The 19,394-nt window shown below is 37.6% G+C and overlaps 1 protein-coding gene across 1 annotated transcript; it reads left to right on the top strand.

The window, feature by feature from the left end:
* Positions 1 to 2,308: 2,308 nt before the first annotated feature.
* slc39a4 (solute carrier family 39 member 4) lies at positions 2,309 to 14,718 on the top strand. Its single transcript, XM_006787934.2, has 12 exons — positions 2,309 to 2,623; positions 7,961 to 8,302; positions 10,581 to 10,782; positions 11,039 to 11,208; positions 11,317 to 11,500; positions 12,184 to 12,356; positions 12,520 to 12,717; positions 12,915 to 13,022; positions 13,349 to 13,403; positions 13,492 to 13,644; positions 13,734 to 13,921; positions 14,017 to 14,718. The coding sequence occupies exons 1-12, from the start codon at positions 2,414 to 2,416 to the stop codon at positions 14,143 to 14,145; spliced, it is 2,112 nt and encodes a 703-aa protein (XP_006787997.2). The 5' UTR covers positions 2,309 to 2,413; the 3' UTR covers positions 14,146 to 14,718.
* Positions 14,719 to 19,394: the final 4,676 nt, after the last annotated feature.

The following is a 19,394-nucleotide window of genomic DNA, read 5'->3' as shown; positions in this document are numbered from 1 at the left end:
AGTCAAAGTTTGGACAAAGTCGGACTGAAATTCTTTAGCATGACCTTAAACAGGCTGTGCATGCTTGAAACCCCTCCAGTGTGGCTGAATTAAAACAATTCTGCACACATGTGATTGTAGTTCCTGTTGCCGAGGGTGGCACAACCAGTTATTAGGTTGAGGGGGCAATTACTTTATCACACATGAGCAGGTAGATGTGGATACCTTTTTTTTTTCTCTGCATCTTGTCTTTACTCGGGTTATTTTTGACTAATATTAAAAATTTGTTTGACGATCTGAAACATTTAAAATTTATAATCCTCTGTTTTCAAGCCAATTGTAAGATAAGTTGTTCCACGCATATCTTAGAATGTGCAACAGTCCTGGGGATAGTCCCTGACTGACTCCATGATAAGCGATCAGGACTGACTGTAATGACTCTGTTTTCTCCTTGTGACTATAGATAGTTGTTTCCGTCTCTGATCATTTGTTTGGGCTTGCTGTCATGCTGCAGAATTAATCTGGGACCCTGGTGTTAAGTCATTCCCTGAAGCAGCCTAACTCATTTTATAGCTTGATTTTTTTTTCCACCTAGTTTAATGTAGAAGTAAAAAAACTATTTTGAAAAGAGCAGAAAATGTGATTCTTTCTTTTTGAGTTTCCTTTGCTAATTATTTTTATCTATTGAGAAAACAAAGGTCTGAAAAAAGGTCTCCCAAATGTGAGAAATCTCTTCGTACTTTGGATTAGGAATTCAGTTTTGATGAGTATCTTGGCTGTCTTATTCTGATTTGCCCCTCTAAAATTGTGATTCCTTTGGCTGAGCAAACCATCTTTGGATCGTTCATAAATGGTCCAGAAAGCAGCTGTGAGGCTTCTCACCAGCTCCTCTAAAAGAACATGGATTATGTCCTCTTTACACCAGTACCCCATTAAGTCGATGGTTCAATATAAGATTTTACTGAGCTCCTAATGGTCAAATACCTCCTGAAATTAAAGGACAAGGAAATTGCATTTTTAATTTTGCTGCCTCTAAGTTGTGGAATTTGCTACCATTGAACTTAAGATCTGCAGCCGCTGTTTATACCTTTAAAAAGGAGCTTAAGACGAACCTGTGCACACTTGCTTTTAGTTTATGTTTATTTAAAAGGGACAATGCAAATTAATTAACATGAGCACTTAAAATCATCATATAAATGTGGCAGATTTAGCCACATTGATTCAATTTCATCAGTGGTCACTGGCAGGTTGATGGCATAACAAATGAATCAACAAAACCAAACATTCAGAAGCATGTGAACATAAGTGAAATACAGAAACACATATGAAATAAAGAATAATAATAAATACCCATATACCATATTTAAACACATTAAAATCAATTACCTTCGGTGACATTATTTCACATCATGACAGCATGTTTGATTATCCAGTAACCACTGTTTTACAGATTTAGAGAAAGAAGTAAAGAATGTTATATTCCTTATTTGTTTGATTTTACTTAATGGCCTCATTAGAGGAGTGGGGGTCAGTCACTTTTATCTATTTATCCATTTTAATTGTATTGTTATTGTGCTTTATATTGCAGAGCACTTTGTAACTTTTGTTTTTCAAAAGCGCTTTATAAACATATGTTACTTATTTATTTACTTGAGATATTAATTAATTAAGATTTTGTTTACCAAAAAGATAAAGGCACCTGACACTGAGTTTAAAAAAAATCAATTAATTAAAAAAAACATTTTTTCCAGTTTTATTATGGAAAGCATGTCTGAACATTTAAACAGGAAACTGTCTATTAAGGGTTTACAAAGCTGGAACAGCCCTTTTTAAAGTATCAAATGGTTTAGTACTTGGTTTGCCAGTATTTTGGCCTGGGCTCAGAACATAGACATAAACAGAAACACTTATTTTAAGTAAGATAAATAATAATAATAGCTCTGGTATGAATAACGAGCACCAAAACGTCGAGAACCAGCCACATAAGCCTTTTATAAAAAAAAAAAAAAAAAAATCCATTTCCTTTAACTGGATTTGTGTTGGTTGAGCCTATCAGCTCCTTTGTGTGATGTGTGATGCCCAATATAACTTTGGGTTAACTAATATGAGTGAAACCGCTGTTTGGTGTTTTGCTGGTGGTGTGGCGATGCCTGGGAGGCCTGTGGGGTGCCTTTTCTGACCTGTACAGGTAACAGTGGTTATAATAGACAGATGTAGGACAGCACGAGGCATGTCTCAGCCAATCACAGCCGAGGTCCAGTGAGACTCCAGTGGTTTAAAACTGATAACAGCCGTGAGCTGAGCTCTATGGCTCAATGTGTCTGCAGAAATACCTTGAGACTGTTTGAGCCTCTGTCACACTATTTCTGCACTTTTTTTTTTACACTTTTAGTCTTTGCAAAACTTTTTTTTTTTCTTCAAAGACAGTTTTAAGATGATTTCCTCTTCGCCGTTTCTTCTGCTTCTCCTCTCCGGGTGGGGTTTGCTCGGTTTTGTCTCGGGTTCCCCCGCTGTGGATGAAGCTTACAAGGCTGTGGTGAGCATCGTGTCTCCAGGACACCAGTATCTGACCGGGGAATCCCTTCACTCCCTCTTTAGTACACTGGAGCACCGTGTGCACTGCGGCGAAGTGCCGTGTGAAAAGGTGAGTTTTATTAGGCTAAAGCTGCAACCGAGCTGGAGAGCCCTGAGTCGGGTGCGGTGGAAAAAGGTCGAGGTCCAAAAGCTATTACGCAAGTGATAGATCGGGATAGATCTGCTTTAAATTGTAATAAATTTGCTAATAATAAAAATAATGTTAAAATAAATTTTTCAATTTTAACATTACTTCTTTTAGATTTAGATTTAAGTACTTATCTGCTGAACAATCATCTGTAAAGCTTACTTTCATGTTCCAAACTGCTTATTTACTCCTGTAAAAGTGTGCAAAAGTTAACTAAAAGTAAAGTAAGGGTGCTTTCAAATAATGCTGTAAGTACTTTTTTAATCAAAGTGCAGCAAAGCGCAATAAACAGAAAATCCTTAAATCCCTTCAGCTTTAAAATGGCACCATTTTTCCACCTTGGCCGGCCAGTTGTTCCGAGCATTTGGTAGTTTCATGATGGGATTTAGGCGTCTATTTGTATTTTTTCTATTTAATCCCAGGCTTGTTTAATAAAGTGAACTTGTCAATGGGAATCTTTGAGCTGCTATTGAAAGGAAAAATGTCTTAAGTGTAACTTTATTGCATAATATTTGCCGTGGATGCACAGAAAAAAAAGACGAAGAAAAAGAAAGAAATATTATTTAATTGAACCTAAAAGTTCAGACCTTTTTCTTCTCTTTCCTCTTCTTCGGCTCATAAAGATTTTTTTTCTCTTTTGAAGTAAGTTATTAAATAAAGGGTCTCTGGTGGAAGTCTGGCTACTCTAATGGAAAAGTTTAATGACAACGTAATTGAAATGAGCTTTAATCAGGGTTTTATCAAGAAAAAAAAGTGTTGAACAGCATTTTGCCTTGTATCAATAGGCTTCTTCCTTCAGTCAGCAGGAGCCTAAACACCGATCAGGGCCTTTAGCGGCAGGTGTTTCTCCTGCCTGAGAATTAGCCTTTTTAAGGGTGCTGTGTTCACATCCCTATCTGACCATCTGATAAAGATAAAACCTCAGTTTTTTTCAGTAAAGGAATCTTCAGCTTATAAAAGCTGGTTTAAAAATAAGTTATTACAGTGCTGGTGATTTTTCTCCAGCTTTGGCTAAAATCTCTCTTAGGGGGCACCAAAAATTAAGCAAGAAAAAAGAAAACAGGCTGGCTGAAACAATTACTCTTCGGTTTCAGGTTCAGTGTGTCAGCACTAATCCATGCTTATTTTATAAGTGTTGCTGTTACTCAAAGTATTTGCAGGCAACTTAGACAAAACCACTTTATCAGTGAGTGAGAGAGAAGTCCTTGGACTTCTTAGATGTCAGCTGAAAACAGCAGGAATGTGCAGTGCATGCCTGATAAATGTTTGCTATCACACAGCTGTGGCAGACACCAGTGAATGATGGATGAAATAAAAGAGATGAGAAACTGTTAAACTTAGCAGTAGTGACATCGGTTTGCACTGTGGATTATAAGAGGCAAAATGTGAAAGAGGTTCAATATTGACCCACAATAATAGAATAAGTTTCTATTATTCCGCTGTCTAGGAGTTTATATACAGTGCTGTGAAAACGTATTTGTCCCCTTCTGATTTCTTAGCTTTTTGAATATTTGTCACATTTAGATGTGATCTATCCAAACCGACCTGGTCTTATGTGAAAACCTCAGCCTAACTGGTTGTGCCACCCTTAGCAGCAAGAACTGCAGTCAAGTGTTGTATTAACTGGAATTGAGTCTTTCACATCTCTGTGGAGGAATTTTGGTTTGGTTTCCACTCTTATTTGCAGAATTCCTTTAATTCAGCAACACTGGAGGGTTTTCAGGCATCAGCAGCCTGTTTAAGGTTATGCCGAAGCATCTCAATAAGATTTTCAGACTTTGACTCGGCCAATCCAAAACCTCCACTTTGTCTTTCTTTTAACCATTCAGAGGTGGACTTGCTGGTTTGATTCTAATCATTGTCCTGCTGCATAACCCAAGTGCTCTTGAGCTTCAGCCCTCTCTAGTAGAGAGCAGAATTCATGAATCCACCATGTTTGACCCCACCCGGAGAGAAGCATTTTAGGAAATGCCGTGTTAGTTTTACACCACATGTAGCGGGGACTCAAACCTTTCAAAAAGTTTTTTGAAAGTTTTTTTCTTATCAGTCCATAGAATATTTTCTCAAAAGTCTTGGGGATCATCAAGATGTTGTTGCTGTTTTTAATTTGGGAAATGTGAGACGAGTCTTTGTGTTCTTTGCTCGGCACTGCACTGTTAGAAAAAACATCTTAAAAAAAACAGTAATATTCTGGCAGCTGGGGCACCAAAATAATACCGTAAAATAACAAATTCAAATTCAAATTCTTTATTTGTCACATACACAGTCATACACAGTCATACACAGTACGATATGCAGTGAAATGCTTAGACAACTGCTCGTGACCTAAAGAAAAAAAGAAAAGGCTATGAATAAGATAGGAAATAAATATGAAAATTAAAAAGGGTAAATTTAACCAGGAAGGAATAAAATAAAATAAAATATAAAAATTAAGTTAAGAATGAGATAACTGTACAACACAAATTAGAATGAAGGGTAAATTTAACTGGGAAAGAATAAGATAAAATATATAAATTAAAGTATTTTATCTTATTCTTTCCCAGTTAAATTTACCAGAAAATAACAGAAAATAACAGAAAATAACTTACTCATAAGTAAGTAACTCAAAATAACTTACTCATAAAATAACTTACTCATAAAAATACGCTTATTTCCAGTAATGAAAATACAGTTTATTGCCCTAATTTTACATGGGATTTTGCCTTTTTCAAGTGCTTTTAAACATTAAATTAGGAACAATTGAATGTGATTAAACAATGAAATTACTTATAAACAAGGTCAATGAATGCGGCAATATGAATAATAATACTCAAATGTACAGAAATATACAGTTAACTTAAATAATAATGGATTGCATTCATATCGCGCTTTTTGAGACCCTCAAAGCGCTTTACAATTCTACTTTATAATTCCCCTCTGGCCATCATCAGTAGGTGAAGGGTCTTGCCCAAGGACACAACAACCGAGAGTGTCCGAGCCGGGGCTCGAACCAGCAACCTTCTGATTACAAGGCAAACTGCCAACTTTTGAGCCACGATCGCCAAAAATAGCAATAATAATTATTATTATTTGATGTAATAAAAGTTTATAAGAATCATTTTATATATTTTTCCATAGGATTACATTTGAATTTAACAGTTCAATCTTTCAAATAACGGACGAATATTTGTGAAATCATGATACATTTGTGAATGTATTTTAACAATCTAAATATGCATATGTACAGACAGATACATTTAAAAAACAAGAAAAATATGTTTTATTACATTTACAGTGATTTTACATGAATTTACATTTGAAATGTGAAATCACAGTCTATTGATATAAATTTAATGATATTCTAGAAGAACAGTACAAAACTGTAAAATACACAGTAAAATACTTTTATATTAGGATTTTTTTTTTTTACAGTGTGGTTTTCTCCTTGAGCTCTCCCATGGGTCCCATTTTTCCCAGTCTTTTCCTTATTGCTGAATCATAAACTCTGAGCTTAACTGAGACCTGTAGTTCTTTAGATGTTGTTCTAGGTTCTTTTGTGACTTCCTGAATTGGTCATCGTCATCGATGTGCTTTTGGAGTAATTTTGCTAGGCCGATCATTCCTGGAAAGATTCACCATTGTTCCAAGTTTTCTCCATTTGTGGATAGTGGCTCTCAACGTGTTTGTTTCCCTTTAGAAATGTCTGTGTAATCTTTTCCAGGCTGATAGATGTCAATGGCTTTGTTTCTCAGCAGTTGCTTTAGATAATGGCATGATGTGCTGCTTTTTTAGATCTTCTAGCCTACTTTACTTTATCAGACAGGTTCTATTTAAGTGATTTCTTTGTTCAACAGGTCTGCCATTAGGGGTAGAAGTGGGCAGATACTTGCGTAAGGAGAAACACTTTTCATGATACTGTAGGTTCTCTTAGGAATTATTATTATAATCACAGCAATGTATTGTAAGAGTTTAAAGGGCCAGTTCACTCAAAGTAAAATTTAGTCAACAACAACACATAGTTGGATTTTTGCTTTGTACCAATCTGCTGTAAAATATAGTCGTATGATTCTTTACCATCCAATCAGTCATTCGTGACCCAACTTTTAGGTCAAGATTGGTGGATATCAGTATTTTATGATATGCACCGATCTTGATGCTTACATCATCTCTAATAAAAGACAATAAAACTGCTGATATTCATGAGATATGGATTAGATTAGATTATAGGTTTCTGATAATTCTGGATAATCCTGTATAAATGCACCAATAAAGCAATCAATTCATGACTTCTTTGCAGTAGCATCGTTTATGTTCACATACACTTTATTAGATGCCAGTACCAGATTGGACCCCTTTTTGACTCCGGAGCTGTTTTAGTTCATCATGGCACAGATTTAACAAGGTGCTGGAAACGTTCCTCCGGGAGATTGGTTCATATTGACAGCATCACAAAGATTTGTCGTCTGCATATCCAACAAATCTGCTGGACTGAGTTCTGGTGACTGTGGTGGTCGTTTGAGTACAGCGGACTAGCTGTCATGTAAAAGAAACCACTTTGAGATTATTTGAGCTTTGTCGATGGTGTGTCATCACGTGTGGTTAGAAGATGGATACACTGTGGTTGTAAAGGGATGGAACAATACTCATGTAGGATGTGGGGTTTAAACAATGCTCAGATAGTAATAGGGGGCCTAAAAATCTCCTATAATATTAAATCATCAGCCACACTTTCAGCCATTGATAGAAGTAGGATGGTTCGATGCTTTCATGTTGTTCATTCCAAATTCAAGGGTAGTCAAACAAAGCACAGTTTTTCCAGTCTTCTATCAGGAAGTGTGGCTCCAAGTGTAGTCCTCTGCTGCTTTAGTCAATATGCTGTGCATTTAGAAACGCTCTTCTGCACACTTTGGTTGTAACAAGTAGTTATTTGAGTTACCGCTGCATTCCTGTCAGTTCCAAGGAGTCTGACTTCTGGCATCAACACAGTGTTTTTACCCAGAAAACGTCTGCTTACTGGATATTTTCTCTTTTTCAAACAGTTTCTGAAATACTCCAAAACAACCATGTAACATTTAAAGTCACTTAAATCACTTTTATTCTCTTCTGGTGATCAGATTGTATTTCAGTAGGTCATCTTGACTTGACTTTCTACATGCCTAAATGCATTAAGTTCCTGTAATGGGCTGATTAGAACACTTGTACCTTCTATAGATAAATTTCATGAGATTGAAATAACTGTTTAATCTTTTTATCCCCTCTTTTTGCTCTCTGGACACAAAGTGTGATCTTGCAGATGCCGTTCATCAGCTCATAAGCAATCCCGACGTCCAAAATGAGGAAGAAACTAGAGGAAGCAGTGTAAATGTGGCTGTCACTGTATCTCAGTTCACGGCTCTCGCCTCCGGCTCCGTCCTTTACCTTTCTTCTCCTGACCTGGTCTGCACAGCGATAAAAACAGGAACATGGGGAGAAGAGACTGAAAATTTTCTGCACAAATTCACACATAATGATCCCCATGAACACAACAGTGAGGCAAACCATGACCATGAACACATAGACGTCCATGGATTAGAAGGTGTCATTCAAGAGCTTCGCAGCCACTACGAGCCCACAGAAAGTGAGGTAAGCACAAGCCTATACTCAAGCTTCAGTAAATAGTTAGTATTTATTGCTCTCTTTTGACCGTATTCATTATAAACTGGATAGTGACAAGATAAGAAGAATGTAAAATATTAGCCTTCGAGTTTCCAAAAACCTTTTTTTTCCTAAAACCAGCTGGGAAATTAAAGAGACACACACGGGGAGATCGCTTCCCCATTACAGTCAGTTGTACATTTCCTTTATGCAGTATAACATGAGAAAAAAGTGGGCATGTAGATGTTCACAGATTAAATAACTAATAATAACTAATAAACAAAACACTCTTGCAGGGTGTGTTTTATTTGATTGCAGACAATGGAAGCTTACATACAGATTTATATCACAGCTGGGTCAGACGGGTTGGGTTATGCCCTGTATTTAGCCACATCACCATAACACCTGATCATGATTAAAAGTGCTCTTTGTATCCGTTTCATTTTACTGGCTTGGTTATGTAATTTATTTATTAGAATAGAATAGTTCACAAAAGCTGGACTTGATGTTAAACTGTAACGTTCAGTGAAAAGTTGCTTTTGTTTTTTCCGATTTACTTCCTTAAGACAAAAGTTTTGTCAGATTTCCCAACATTTAGCGGTGCTTCTTTTTGTATTTTAGAGTATGTATGTCCAGTGTTGACAGCATGTTCTACCAGTTTTATTATTATAATTTTTTGTTTTTTATTTTATTTTGTGTAACAAATTTCTTTGGTTTGTAATTTTATCTAGTGCAGATAGTTTTTCACAGACAGTTTTTACACAACAATGTCCTCATATAACAGAGTTCCCCTGTGTAAAATTCTTACATATTAATATTTAACTGACTAAGTTGAGGAAAGTTAATACAACACAGTACAACAGTCCATAATAATGGTGCACCATTTCAGGAAAACAATAATGAATCAGGGAGAGTTGAGTGTTAAGTATATTTCCAGGATTTACACCAGCCAGCCATATTATTTAAACCACAGACAGGTGAAATTCAAATCTGGCTGGCTGTTTATACAGTCATCACGGGCATCATCATCGTGCTAATTTACAGCCTTATATCCACATACATACATACACCCCATCTCATATTTGGTTAAATATCCCTTATCAGGTTGCATCTGCAGATATTTTTGTAGCAATCAAAAGGTTTCTGGCATAATTCAGGCTGGATGTTTGACCACTAATCTTTGCAGAACTGGTAGGCTTCATTTACATTGGCTTGTCCATGTGGGCAGCTGCACATTTTGGTCAAACTTGAAGGTGTGGATTTTGGAGCAGGAGCTTTTTTCTTGGTCAGCGCCATCCCAGTGATGCTGGGATGTATGTCTTAAAATCTTTCCATCCTGGAACATCCTGGAAAACTAAAACTTCAAAGAAAGGGTTAAAAGTCCAAAACTACCATAACATGATGAGTGTATGGATACATCTTACACAACTGTGCAATGAGCATAGGATCATCAGATCGGATAGCCTGGTCTGATGATCCACATTTTGTATTGCTTCATATGAATGGCCCTATTAAAATCCCTTGAATGTGTAAGAGATAGTGATAGCAATAAAAAAGTATGTTAGCTGATGGACTGGGGAGTGCTTTGCTGGGAAACCTTAGATTCTGGAATTTATGTGGACTTTAATTTTCATATCCAACCTATCTGTGGACATTGTTGCACACCACGTACTCCCTTTTATGGCAACATTATTTCCCCGATGGCCTCTTTAAGCATGATAATGCACCCTCCCAAATTACAACACCTTTATCTAAACAGTAAAGACCACTGAGGGGTCATTTAACAAGGAATTTATGGAATACTTAAAAAACAAAGAGAATAAATCTAACAACAATAAAATTGTTAAATATTAGTTTAAAGAAAGGACATGCATTCACACTGTTCAATGTCCACTACAAGGGATTAAAAGGGATTAGATTATCTAATTTTACAAGCTTTTTGTGTTGTGTTTCACTTGTGTGGAGCACAGTCATTAAAACCCTTTGTCCAGTCTCAGTATTCACATGTTGATTCATAAGGACCAAAAAGTAAGGAAAGCTAGTGCGGTTTGAAAATGATCTGTAATGGCTTTAAGAATCTAAAGAAGACCTAGAAAAACAATAACTCCACTCCATGTAGAGTCCATGCTTTGACAATTCAGGCGTCCCACGTGCATTATGTATTAACTGACCATTGCTCAAAAGTGTTCAAAATGTCAACTGTGTTTAAATGTGTCGCCGTTCTAAAACACTCAGCCCCTTTTCTTTTCTTATTACCATGTTATAGAACTGTACAAGCGCTAGTGGCATCATGGCACAGGTCAACGCATCATCAGGAGACCAGAAACAGGAAGTGGGTGCGGTTTTGGGATATGTGCTGTATCACGCCCTGCAAGGTCACTGCTTCACTGATCAGTCCCTGCCTGATGAGAGCTTCTTCGTGAACTACATCATGGAGCAGCTCAGCTCAGAAAATTTCACTATCCTGGGTAAATGTGCACAGACACAAAAAAACATATGAGCATTAATATATGTGCAATCACTCAAAAACCCACAGCCTGTAAAACACTAAATCTGCAGGGAACTTTACAGGAACTGCTTTATTTATAAATCAACGATTGTTGTGGTCACTCCTTTGTAGTAACATAGGGAAAATGTAGTCCTATTAGCCTATTATGTCTTGCTAACAGATAATTATGTGAATCCCGAGGCCATTTTGTTCAGTTGCTTTCTGTGTGACCGTAGACCTAAAGGCTCTCATGAAAAGCCTGAATATCGGACCTAGCTCGGAGGAAGACCATGGACATGAGCACACAGCAGATGAACACGCCGACCATGATGACAATGTCCAGAGATGGAGGAAGAGAAGCAGTGACAGTGTTGAGGGACGTGAAAGTAATAACACTTGGGAACAGGTACCGACCTAGAAACACAAGAAAATGCCAATTGGTTCACACATTCATCATTTAAATACCAGCGAGGTGTAAATTATATAATGGATGTCTGTGGTTTGTTTTTCCCAGCGTTGTTTCTCAGCTGAAGAACTGGTCCAGATCTACGGCCTGGCAGAGATTAGCTCTGCGTCCTCTGGTCTGGGTCGGCCTGGCGTGGTTCAGCTCAGCCCTGCGCTTGTCCAGCAGATCCTGAGCGGAGCCTGTGCAGATATTACAGATCCAGAAAAACCTGATGGGCTCTCCAAGGCTGAGAGTAAGTGTCGTTGTGGACTCAAGTAACAAATAGTTCTACAAGTTGACAGTTTGGCATGTCTCAAAGGCTGGGAAATAAGATCTGTTCGTGCATTACTTATAGCTAACAACTGGTCTCTAATGGACATTCCAGGCACTTTTTTCCTGTTTTCATTTGATGTCACTGCTAGTTGTTTCCTGCACACAAACAGACTTTATTCACAAATTCGAATTCTGGATTGTCCCTGAAGCACCTATTTCCAATTGCTGATTTTCAGTTACAACATAAAGGCTAGTAGATGTCAAAGAAAATGCACATCCTGTAGGGATTTTCACTTTTTCAGAACGAATGGTAGGAGATATAAAGTGGAAATCTCGAGGGCTGAAAAATGCTTGCCTTTTGGAGCATTTCAAGTAGACATCTCTGTTTTCTAGCATTTTATTTAGTTATTTAGCAATCATTAGCAGTGCTTAGTGGGTATGGATGCATTCGTACAATCTTTAGCTGAAGATCGCTAACTAAGCTCGCTACCATTAACTGTTAACTTAGTATTCCACCCTTTTAATTATGGTCACTTCTGTGCTCGAAAAAACTAAGATGGTACTGATGACATTAAAAGAGTTAAGGCTTCAAGATGCATCCACTTTTCAGTGAGCAGAATCACAATTAATATACATGCTATCATTTGTCTCTTTCTCATGTAGGATACCTCTATGCAACCATCGCCAATTTGCTGATAACAGTGATATCCATGTTTGGCATTGTGGTGTTGCTGTGTGCCGCCTGTACCAGTGTTTTCCAGATGTGCATCCAGTTTTGCATCAGCCTGGCAGTCGGTTCACTGACTGGAGATGCCCTATTGCACCTGATGCCAACAGTGAGGGATTTTAAAGCTTTTAGATTGGAATCATAAGGCATTTACTAAGATTGTAATAGGTGATATGCTAGCACAGTGATACTATGTAAAAACTGATTAGTCTTTTCATATATTAACATTAATGATATACTCATTTTGTCTTTCTCCTGCATTCTTTATGTAGTTTCTGGGTTTGCACGTGCACTCAGACAACGGTGGCAGCAGCGAAGATTCAAGTCACAGTCATGGGGAAGAAACTCCGGACTACATATACAAGATGCTGGTACTGATTGCAGGGATCTACTGCTTTTACCTGATGGAAGTTTCCTTCTCTCTGATCACATATGGTGATAAGCATCACGACCATAAACATCACCATGGGGTAAGAAGAAAACAAGAAAACTCCTCATACAGAGCACATTGTGTAATGTGTAATGTTAACCTTGTCATCCATTTACAACCAAAGTTGGATATAAATATTGTGACAGAAGTATTTGTCCTTCTTTGTCTCAAGTTATTTCCTTCTGTCTCAGCCTGTAGGCTACATTTCTTAACAGTTTTGCCTTTCTCTCCTTTCAGGAGGAATCTGAGCCTCACCACTGTGACCATGGGAGAGTTTTAGAGATGTATCAACAGGAACAGAAACAAAAAGACACAAAGTCACACTCCATATCCAAAGTAGACCTGGTAAGAGATATGTGGTCATGTGAAAGTTTTCATAAGACTGTGCAGTCATAAGTCCACACTTTTTGACTAAGTGGAATACACTTAGTATTTGACTAAGTGTACCCTACTTAGCACACTTGTACCCCATAATACTATGATTCAGTAGCTTGTAAGACCACCTTTAACAGCAATAACTTGAGGTTATCATTTTCTATATGACTTTATTAGTCTCGCACATCATTGTGGAGGAATCTTGAGTATAGCGTGAGAAAAAAATCAATTATCAATAAAAATCCAATTAAACTAAATCATCATTAGTTACACTTTGCATAATGCATTTGTTTTAGGTTAGCTGTGAGGACAATGAGAAACCGCTTCCAGAGCCAAAAGAGCGCACCAGAGGTGAGTAAAGTTACATGTAACACAAAAAAGTTCATCATCATCAAACAGAGAGAACTGGTTACTATAACTTTGCCTCCTGCATTCACAGAGCAGCGTCTGCTGCCTTATATGATTACGATCGGTGACACAATCCACAACTTTGCAGACGGATTAGCGCTAGGTGCAGCTTTCGCCCTGTCCTGGAAGTCTGGTCTGGCCACGTCACTGGCTGTACTCTGCCATGAGTTACCGCATGAGCTCGGTAATTATCTTACAAAACACAAAACCAGTGCCTAACCTAATCTTTTTTTTCAGTATTCATGCATTAAATCACCTTATTTTCCTCCCCAGGTGACTTTGCCATTTTGCTCAACTGTGGCCTGTCTGTGCGCAAGGCCTTAGCTCTAAACATCGCCAGCACCTTGACCTCGTTCATCGGCATGTACGTCGCTCTGTCTGTAGCCACTGACCTCGCTACCAAGCAGTGGATAGGTGCCATTACTGCAGGGCTCTTTCTATACGTGGGACTCGCTGATATGGTGAGTGTTACTTGTCACAAATCTGACTCTTTCACAGAAGCAGCACAATCTGGTGACTGTTGTTTAATTATCATCTCCATCCTTTTTCATTGTAGCTGCCCACCATGATCCATACCAGCAACAAGAAACCCTGGCTGACATTTCTGCTGCAGAATGTCGGCCTTTTGGCAGGGTGGGGTATTTTGTTGTTGTTGTCTCTTTATGAAGAGAAGATAAGTTTTTAATGCACAGTCTGGCAAGTGAACGGTCTCTCTGAGAGCTTATGAGAGTTTATGAATGTTGCTGACAGGTTGCTGTAAGACCTAGTTTCTACTTGATTTCTTAAGGACTTCCTAATGAAGACACTGTGTACCAGACACACAAAACCCACTTGTGCAGTCTGCCAAGGTGAAGAGTGTCTCTGCAAACCTTTTTTTTCAGCATATTTCTTTTCTGTGCGAGGTATTAGAAAAGAGAGCAGGTTTCAATATTGAAGATCACAAGAAATGTAGTACCACAGATAACCCAGAGACCACAATAACCCATTAAATTATTTGAGCGTGTTTATTTAAAAGTTCCTTTTATTTGTTGCACTGATAACGTTTCACTGACAGCAAATACCAGAATGTGCTGCTCTGCTGTATTAGATAGATTTGTCCAAAAATACCACTTACACACTTGAAATGTAAACCAAAGGGAAATGTAACATTCAAGCAAACATGTCTTTTTCTAATTCTAGATAAAAAATAATAATATAATTATCTGGATTTTTTTTTTTCATAAAAATAAGTAAAATGCTTTTTCTTTGTACCTTTTAATAAACGGATATATTATTACATACTTGTTGTAGTGGTTTGGGAATTTTAGGATTTGTGAAATCGCCCTATAAAATCTGGTTTAAGAGTGTCACACTGAGACAGCATATAATGGGAAGTTAAAGAAGTAACCCACAAGAATTCAACCAAACAAAAGGAAATCTCTCTGCTCTCTTCTGTTCTGCTACTCAATCCCAAAACATGCAGCCTCACTCGCAGTGGTCCACTTGCACAGCTAAAGAAGGGTGCTGTATAGCCAAAATACACAAATAACCAAAATAAATAATAAATGAACACAAAATCAGAAACCTTGTTGCTGCTGACAGGAATTAGGCGGCAAGGTGGTACAGTGGTTAACACAGTAGGAAGGTGCTAGGTTTGAACCAAGCCAATGGATGGGGCCTATTGTGCCCGCGTGGTCACTCCACAGTCCACAGTGGTTCTAAATTGCCTGTAGCTGTGAACGTGAACATAAACCATAATGTCTTGCTGGGTAACCCTCTGATAGACTTGTGATTTCTCCGGGGTATACCTCGCCTTTTTCCCTATGACAGTTGTGATAGGCTCCAGCTCTTATCCACCATGTATTTTGTGAAATTTGAGTTCAAATTCTGCATTTTGACCTTTAACCTTTAATAGAGCTTTCACCTGTGCTTTTGCATTAGATAACAAGTTGTAAGTGGAGAAGACAGGTTACGTCTTTAATCTGCGTAAAGTCATGGAGGTTAGGCGACAACTGCACTTTATCTCGCTTTATGCTCTAATCTCCTAAACATAGAGCTCATATGAACATCCTCATTAGGGACAAAGTCCACTGACAACACATCACATGCCGACACAGAAGGATGTTTATTACTTTACACTCCATATGTATGCATGTAAGCATGCAGACTGTCTCAGACACGGTGACGTACATGATTGCAGCAGCTGAGGGTTGTACGCTGACACTTTAAGAACACACTTTAAAAGCAAATTAGAGAACTGCTGACACACACACACACACTCACACACACACACACACACAGCTCATCCCCCTGATGTCAGCTTTCCAAACTGGTATCCATAATTTTGAATCCTGACTGAATGTTTTCAGCGATTTTATGAGCCCACAGAGTCCTCTAACCTGACGTGCCAATAAAACACTCAAATTTAATTATCTCTCAGATTGGACCTTTGAGCATCTCATATATTACACTGCACAATACATCTTTTACAGTAGCGCTGGAAAACAGCAGACAGTTTTACAGGCAGAAAATAAAGACAGGGGATTATATGGTTACTGAAATAAAAGACTACGTGAAGGAGCTATAAAAACTGGATCAAATATAAACGCAAACTTCCACTGTTATTGGAAAGCAATGGGACACTTATACGCGTTAACATAAAGGCGGTGGTGAACACGAAGAGCCTTTTTTGCAGTTATATTCACAAAGCAATCTACAGTTCAGGTACCATTTAAAGGTGAAATTACAGCCATAAGTGTTTAACTGAATGACTGTTATCAAATGAAGATGATGAGTGGAAGAGCAGGACAGTCTGAGACCATTATTGCTATTGGCTGAGTGGTCATATGACTAACATGCAACAGGAGCTAAAGCATGTGAGTGCTGTCAGTGAGGGCATGTCTGCTACTTAAGCTTCAAACTTCCTCTACAAGGCCAGTAGCTCAATTGCAAACACGTTGCCTGCTGTAGAAAGAGAAACTGAATGATTGTAGTTTTAAATTATTAGGTTGGACTCCCTGTTGCCCTCCTCACTTTTGTCACACCTACCTTAATTCTTCATGGCTCAAATTCAACAAGATGCTGGAAACATTTCCCAGAGTTTTTGGTCAATATTGACGTGGTAGCATTAGCATGTTTATGTGCTAAAAGTAATAATTTCCTTGTAAGTAAAACCTATTGTAAAGTGTGATTTCCCTAACTTATTTACACAAGGAACTTTGTAGAGGGTACAGCAGCCGTGACCGTTTGTCTTGAGAACTGATTGACCAGAGTTCTTCTGCAATCAAATCTCGTAAACTTGGCGGCCATTTTCAAATGCTGCCAGGTATTTATTTGGGCAGGTTTTTCAGAGGTCACACAAAAAATGTATGACTAGAATGAAATAGGATTTTTGACTTTTTTTCTTCTTTTTTTTTTTTTTTTAAAGGAGTTGCCCACAGATTTAAATTTAGGATTTATAAAGTAAAGTGTGTTATGTAAGTATAACGCCTCGCCTGCGTCAGCTAGCTTGCAGGCTTTGCTCCATTTAGCAGGTTGGTTAGTTAATGGTAATAGCTTTGCTATCAGTTTGTTATAAGTAGTGCCAAACATTGTGATTCAAATGGCCATTTAATGGGAATAAAATGCTATTATCAGCAGCCTGGTGACTTCATAATCTTCAACACACACTGAGAGATGATGGGCATTTACTCTGTAATGAGCACCGGCTAAACAGAAAATCTGTCATGCATTCTGTCTCACCTCATTTAACAAATGTATGCCTGGCGCTGTGGCATCTTTCAAACCTGAGATCCTGCAAGTCACAATTAAAGAATACAGTGTTTGTTTTCATCTTTTGGACCGTTTCACATCTCGTGACAGCTTTGTGGTTCGAGGTATGAAGCCTTTTGGCTAAAGATAATCTATAAATAAAATACAACTGAGTGCTACAGCCTGGTCAGTATCACCAGAGAAACACCTGATAATAATATCCTTATAGTGAACTGCTTTGGCAGATTTTTAATGCTCAGATAAGATGGTGCTGATGTTTATCCATTAACTGCAGTTGAAGTACTTGCTGTCCTGAATTTTAATGTTTATTCTGTATCAGCTCATTGGGCGGCTGCTGATTTACTAGTGAGAATAGAAAAAAAGTCTGATTTATATTCAGTTATATTCTGCCAGACCTCTTATTACATTACCTTATCAGCCTATCGTGAAGCTGCCAAAGGCCGTGTTTGATAATGAACATTTTCTAGGTGTGACCGAGCATTGACACCGTGATTAGCCACTTTCCCAAAAAAGCCTGACTTAATGACATTGTTTTTTTGCGTTTTACACACAGGAATTTATATCATCGCATGGAAAAAATCAAAAATATTTCAAATAAAAATACACTGGATACACTTTTAAATGCACAGAGGTTAAAGAACGGCTGTCTGGAATTACAGAAAGCTTCTGGGAAGATGTCAAAGTGAAACATGAGAAGTCCTAAAGTTATTTCCACTTGGTTTGTAGAATACAGTCAGAAGAGGATTGAACAATAATTAACCAGGTTTCCAAATACCAAAAAGGTAACTGCACTGATTTGGGGGGAAAAAGAAAAGCTCATTGTAGAATAAATTTTCCACCCTGATGTCAAACCGTCTTGAACAACATTTATAAAAGACCTAAAAGAAACAATCTTAATAACTGATTTTAGTGTTGGATTTGTCATATCCTTTTGAAGTGTCAATATTAACTAAAAAATTGTATAGAATAGAAGTTTGAATCTGTGATCTTTCAAAGCTTTTTGTTCTTCAGCTGGCCAGAGTCTCTCTTTTAAGAATGTTCCAGATTGTTGAATTGGCCACTCCAAAAGCCTCTGGTATCAATCTGACAGGTTTATTTTGGTTTTTCAGCATAATGGTCTCCCCCCCAAACTCTTTAAGTCACATATTTAAAGAGTGAAAAGCTGCAAAATATAATTTCAACACTTTTATTCAACTTCACATATTACATCTGCATCATGTCAGGAAACAGCAAGAGAACAGGTGTCACCTGGCCAGGAAATTGTGTATGAGCTCATTCTCAAATTACTTTTGACCTTCTGGAAAAAGAAAGCATGTGTGTAATTAGTAAACCTCACAAAGTAAAGCTGAATGCCTGCATGTCAATCACTTCTTGATTGTTTCGGTTAGTACAGAGGCAAAACTACAAAAGCTGCATCTTTTTCGTGCAAGATATCGAGTTTAATCAGGTACGTGCACGGTGGAAGTACAATGAATAAAGAAACCCAAGCGCTGCTGGCTCTGTTTTCACTTACCTCACTCTAATAAGCCTGTTTGAGCTTTCAGCTCGTTTTTTTTTTTTTTTTTTTTTTTTTTAAGAAATATGATGTTCATCACACCAACACAGATTCACTTGCTCACCAAGTGGTTCAAGAGAAGGCCGGTACATCTCTAATGCCTATAGATTAAGCAGCAGGTAGGAAAAATTAAGCTACAAAAAGAGATTTAAATACTTTACCTTGTTGCTATTTACAGTGAAACAAAATTTTTAAAAAAAAAACCAAAACAATTCCACTAACCAGGTAATCTAAATGTTTACAGCTCAAAAGCTTTATGTGCATCTCCTGAAGTGGAGTAAAGTTTTAACAATGGCAATAAAAAACTGGGGGAAAAGGAACACAAGTTCAGAAAGTGGCTCACCTTTTTACTAATCCTCTTAAATTTGGGTCATAATAAATTTCAGTCAAGTAAATAATTGTTATTCTTATCATATTTAAAATGTTTATGCACACAGAGCACAAAATCCCACACTTTAAGTTTTACTTCCTTATGTCAGTTCGTTTCTGGGTCATGGATTTTATTTTCCTCACCTGTGAGGTTTTATGTTTAACCACAGATTTGTTCTCGTCCTGAGATTTATTTTTTAAATAAATGCATCTCAAAGACCAAGATACAAAAATATATTTTATTTAGTTTTTGTATACAA

Source organism: Neolamprologus brichardi, chromosome 22, assembly GCF_056152115.1.
Source record: "Neolamprologus brichardi isolate AB-2024 chromosome 22, ASM5615211v1, whole genome shotgun sequence".
Taxonomy (NCBI): Eukaryota; Metazoa; Chordata; class Actinopteri; order Cichliformes; family Cichlidae; genus Neolamprologus; species Neolamprologus brichardi.
Note: the sequence above shows the minus strand (reverse complement) of the source record. Positions and strands in the feature narration are given on the sequence as shown.

Coding starts and splice junctions, on each gene's coding strand:
- slc39a4 (XM_006787934.2), top strand. CDS start 2,414: ATGATTTCCTCTTCGCCGTTTCTTCTGCTTCTCCTCTCCGGGTGGGGT. Junction 2,624..7,960: donor GCGAAGTGCCGTGTGAAAAG/GTGAGTTTTATT, acceptor CTGGACACAAAG/TGTGATCTTGCAGATGCCGT. Junction 8,303..10,580: donor ACGAGCCCACAGAAAGTGAG/GTAAGCACAAGC, acceptor ACCATGTTATAG/AACTGTACAAGCGCTAGTGG.